General features: G+C 45.6%; 1 protein-coding gene across 1 annotated transcript in view; it reads right to left on the bottom strand.

Annotated features, from left to right (window-relative positions):
* The window catches only part of col4a4 (collagen, type IV, alpha 4), a 33,648-nt gene that overhangs the window by 27,464 nt on the left and 752 nt on the right, over positions 1 to 5,432 (bottom strand). The window contains exon 3 of the mRNA XM_008426817.2: positions 1,980 to 2,051. Within this exon, the coding sequence (XP_008425039.1) occupies positions 1,980 to 2,051 (72 nt within the window). The remainder of the gene's footprint in view (positions 1 to 1,979; positions 2,052 to 5,432) is intronic.

Here is a 5,432-nt window from a genome sequence, read left to right as displayed (position 1 = left end):
TGATTGGCTCAGCAATGTAACGTGATCCTCTGATTGGCTAAGCAATGTAACGTGATCCTCTGCAGCAAGTGATGGCAAAGCGGGGCGTCATCACGACTTTACACAAGTGTGTCTTTACCTCAGAGGCAGAGGCTCCAACGAACCCCTGGGGTTTGACCGAACCCAGGTTAAGAACCACTGGCTTAGAGCCTCATTGATGCTTCCACCACCATGCCTGACAGTGGGAGAAGCGTTTACTGATACAGCTCGGTTTGTCTGACCAGAGGTCCGAGGTGTGTGTGTGAAAGAGCTTTGAACGGAATGTGTGTGTGTGTGTGTGTGATGGGATGTGACAGCAATGATCTCTGCTAGTCCACCCTCCTTTATCTGAAGCCGTTTGGCTGTGAAATCACCGAGACAGACGTCAAACCACAAACCCCCTGCCTGTCTGCTGCCCCCAGCTGAACAAACACACACACACGCAGCGCCATCCTGAGCCACTCACAGTGGGTTGCTTAGGACCTGGACGTCCTGTTTTTGTTGTTGTTTACTCGGCACCTGACAGCAGGAAGCAAACAGTCATATGACGCTCTCTCTGTCGTCTCATTGGCTGCTAACTGTTCYTGTTTTCGGTACATTGTGGGTCGCCTGGTCCCGCGCATCCTTATGGGGTCATAGCAGGATGCAGGGCCACAAACCAAAATGGAGAAAAAACTTCAGTGTTTTTATTGAAGCTGAAATAAATAATATAAGACCCACCAGACATGGAGTGAATATTTTCTTTATGTCTCATAATTTTGATGATTCTGAATATTTCATCCTATCTGGCGTCTCTCACCTTTTCCATGCTAATCCTCAATAGGTTCCCTATTAGGTTCTGGTCAGGCCTGTTTGCTGGCCCAACAAGCCCAGTACCACTCTGGTCTTTAGACCAGATTCTGGTACCGCTGTGTGGGTCAGAACCAAGTCCTGCTGGAAATGAACCCAGCATCTCCATGAATCGGGCCAGCAGAAGGAAGCATGAAGGACTCTAAATTGTTCTGGAGGATGGCTGGGCTGATTGTGGACCGGACAGAACCCAGTGAACCAGAACCAGCTGGTGACCCAGATCATCACTGACTGAGAAAACTTCACTCTGGACCTGCAGGACTGTGGTTCTGGTTTTCTCCCATCAGACTGAGACCTTGAGGTCCAGATAAAAGTACTTTCGTCTGGAGTTTGGACCTCTGAGTAAGAGCCCGGTTCTGGTCCTGGTTCTCTCCAGTGTCCAAGGTTCTGGACCCATCTGAGCATAGTGGATCCAGATCAGATTACTGAACAGATTCTCCCTGTTTCTACCACACTTTTTCCTTCCACTCAGCTTTCTATGAAATTGCTAAGAGTTTTTCACGATATTGTAATTTTCTGAGTAACTGATTTTTGTTTTCATTCTCTGTGAACAGGAATCATAAAAATGACAAGAAATAAAGTATTGAAATGTTTCAGTAATGTTTGAACTTCACCAAAAATATATCACTTCTTTTCTTTGTGATATTTTAATCTTTGAGCTGTAATTTTAAATCCAGCAGCCACTGGACACCAGTCAGAGAGACAGAACAATCCATGCATACAGCCAGTCGGAGACAGCAGCCAGTTAACCCACCAGGTTTCTGAGGAAGGAAGCTGGAGTATCCAGAGAGACGCCATGCTTGTACGGAGACTCCAGGCTGGGATTTGAACCTGTGGAGTCTCTATTAAATAAATCATTTACTCCAGTTTGACCTGCAGCTACATGTTGTTAAGTCCTCTGAAGTGATGGAGGTGTGTGTGTGTGTGTGTGTGTGTGTGTGTTCAATCTGCTGTCCTCTAACTGAACAGCCCCTCATTCCTGTACGACTCCGCCGGTCCAGTAGCTAAGAGCCGCTCCGTGTTTCTGGTTTCCAAGCCGCCAGTGAACGTGTCGCCTCTCCAGTAACTGGAATATAAAACGGACCGCTGTGATTGGCCGGATCAGGACTCACCCTGGCTCCTTTGGCAGGTAAACACTGGCAGGTGGTGCAGTCCCGCCCGTCACACGGCTCCATCAGGTCGCCCTGGAAACCAGGAGAGGACAGGAAGTCATGATGATTCAACATGATTCACGAATCTTTTGACTTCTGCTTCGTTTTAGTTCAGGTTCTACTTTCTAAACCATTCAAATCCAGAAGAGTTTTCTCATTTCGTCTCGTTCTTCCTGCGGTCCAGCTTCGTCCCAGTTGGAGGTCAACCTGAAACCCGACCCGCTTCCGTCAAGCAGCAGGGCGTTGTGCAGAATGTGGCAATCCATGATGGAAAATTCATGGAAAACCAGAAGAACATGTGGCCTGAAGGCAATTGGAGAGCTGGACCGGTTCCAGAACTGGACCGGTTCCAGAACTGGACCGGTTCCAGTCTGACCCACAAAGAGAGAAGAATGGGAAACTTCTCACTGAAGCAAAGTCACATGTGGTGAGGTTCAATCCCAGGACGCCTGCAACCTGTATGCTGCCACTAGCTTCATTAGCATAACTAGATGATACACAGCTCTACGTGATGATGTCACCAGGTGACCTTTCACCCCATCCAAACACTGAGCAGATGCTGAGAAACGTGTGGATGTGCCAAAACTTCCTCCAGCTGAACAAAAACTTATTAAAGAGCAATCTAGATTTATAGATCTAGAGTTTCATAACTAGATTTATAGATCTAGAGTTTCATATCTAGATTTATAGAGTCAACGCACAGCTTCAGGTTTTCAGCTGGAAACCAGAGGTCATTTCAAAATCAAATGTTTGAGGCTTTTATTGTGAAGTTTTGCCCTGAATCTGCTTATCCACCTCCTTTGCTTTAGCCGCTCCTTTTAAAATCTCATTTTTCTGTTTTGATCATTTACTTTTTGCTATGTTTATTTATTTTCCGTTTATCCTGCTGTACTCAGTTAATTTATCTGTTTTTATTATTACTAGCATGTTTCATATCAGGTAATAAACTGTATGTTTAGTCTCAGTTTATTTTTGTATTCTTATATTTTCTTTGCCGTCTGTGTTAATCCCAGTTTTCCTGCGGTCTTCCTGCCACAGCTGTTCCACATCATCTGTAATTATCTCCTCCGGTTCCCGTCTCGTTTCCCTTCCCTCAGGGTTTCAGCTCCTGGTTTTTCATCGGTTCTTTGCTGGGTTCTGGTTCCTGTAAGTTTCCTTCAACACGCCTGTTTTAAGTGACTCTCTGCACCTTGGCAGGTTGTTTTTGGTGAGTTTAAAAGGTTTGACTCGAACACAAGGCGCAGTTTGTCCTCATGTTTTTGTTCTGGTGTGTCTTGTTCCACAGAAAGAATGTAAACAAAAAAGATTTTCCCCATTTTCTTAGGAAGCAGACAGCTGATGGTTTTTTGATCAGATCAGTCGTAGACAATCACGCTCTATTTTTTCTACCTCTTTCAACAACAAAAAAAAAGGTGAATGAGGACAGATGTTCCTCTGATCCAAATCAACCGGTGGAGACAGAACGGCTGCTCATGTGGGCCGTTTCACAGACTAAACACACGACAACACGCGCTACCTTCTGCCGACGCTTTGATAAGACCGAGACGGCTCTGGAGGAAAATACAATCATTCAAAAGGTGAAAGGATTATAGAAATAAAACCAGGTTTAAAGAGTAAACTAAAGTAAGAGCGACACAATGTGTAATACTCCATTGTAGACTTGGTATCGAAGCAACTTTAATATCTGTAATATTAAAGTTGCAAAATTATCAAGTTGCTCCGATAGTATTTTTCCACCATTTTTTTATTTGCTTTACATTAGGACAACAATATCCAGGTCCCTTCCTGAGGAGAACCACCAAATCCAGTTTGTTTGAACAATAAAAACCTTTTTTTTCTTGGTAACAAAGATGTACAAAACTCTCTTCACTTCTGCAGTGAAGAGGGAAGAAAGTTTGACATAAAGGTTTGGGTATCGATACTAAAAATTATTCAAGTAGTTAGACGTTTATATTCATGTCTTATTTTGAAGTGTGGGAAGAAAGTACTGTTTTTTCTCCTTATGTTCTCTGAATTTAGCATCTTATCATAGCTTCCCCTAAATACCATATTGGTATAGCACGTTAGCATTAACTTCTGCTTATTTCTATTGTGCATTAGCATTGTTTCCAGTAAATAACATGCGAGTGTAGCACTTTAGCATTAGCTTTCACTAAATATTAGCATAATGCTTTAGCTAATGTTTATGATTGTTTTAGTGTTAGCGCAGCTGCCTTTTCTTAGCTAAACCTGTAGTTTGTACTCTTGCTAGCGCTGAATCTGGTTCAGCGCTAGCTCCTGGAAGCTCCTGGGGCTCCTGGAAGCCCAATGCTTCCAGGAGTCCCTTCAGGATTCAAGGGGCCTCATCTCCAGCAGTTCTTGGGCGAGAGGCAGGGTTCACTCTGGATGGGTCCCCAGCCCGGCCCAGACCAGCTAACTCAACAGTCATGTTTTCAGACTGCGGGAGGAAGCCAGAGTACCGGGTGAGAACCCAGAACCTTCTCACTGCAGGGCAGCGATGGAAGGTTTGTCTCGGAGCGATGGGATCATAAGTTTTACATCCGAAGGTCTCCTGTAGCTGTTCTGACTGAACCCAACGTTCTGGCCTGAAGAGTCCGTCTGAAGCGGGACTTTCTGTCCCGACTCCTGCCGGTAATAAAACAACATCAGACAGAGAGGAGCTAATCTGGGCTGTCCCTGCTCATATGTCCCACACTCAGTGTCCCTGTTGATGTCCTGACTGTGTTTTCTTTTCCCTGTGGGCCCCAGACGGTGAGTTTCCTCGCATGCAGCAGTGTTTGTGTAGCAGCCGCATTCCTGCAGCGTTGTGTAAACGAGGTTATCAGTGAGGCATGGTTTATCTGCTGTCATGACTTTGTTCAGAGAACACCATCCTCCCTCCACCCAGTTATCCTCCATCACTGCTCTAATGTCCCGACTGCGCCCCAATCTGGACCCAGTAACCGCTGACCAGCACCAGCCCTCTGTCGTCCTCCCACCGATTGGCTCTATGCATCTAACCGGCTGCTGCTCACAAAATGAATCTAATCTGCAAATGTTCGTCTTCCTTTGTTTCCGTCTTCTAGTCAGTTAATCATGCAGAAAGATGGACGACCGGTGTGTGATCCAGGAGGAACACCTGGCCCTGTGCAACGCTCGGTTGTTTCCATGGATACGGTTCACGTTTCTGTGAAACCTCCTGCAGCTTCAGATCCTCCACAAATAAACCGCAGGAAACGAGTTGCTGCTCTGCAGGTCTGAGGATGAGAGACGTCACCATGGCAACCACATAGGGGACATAATGAGGACCATCCAGTAATTGATCCATTCATGAAACAACCCATCCATCCATCCATCCATCCATCCATCCATCCATCCATGAAACAACCCATCCATCCATCCATCCATCCATCCATCCATCCATCCATCCATCCA

Source organism: Poecilia reticulata, linkage group LG13 (genome assembly GCF_000633615.1).
Source record: "Poecilia reticulata strain Guanapo linkage group LG13, Guppy_female_1.0+MT, whole genome shotgun sequence".
Lineage (NCBI taxonomy): Eukaryota > Metazoa > Chordata > Actinopteri > Cyprinodontiformes > Poeciliidae > Poecilia > Poecilia reticulata.
Note: the sequence above shows the minus strand (reverse complement) of the source record. Positions and strands in the feature narration are given on the sequence as shown.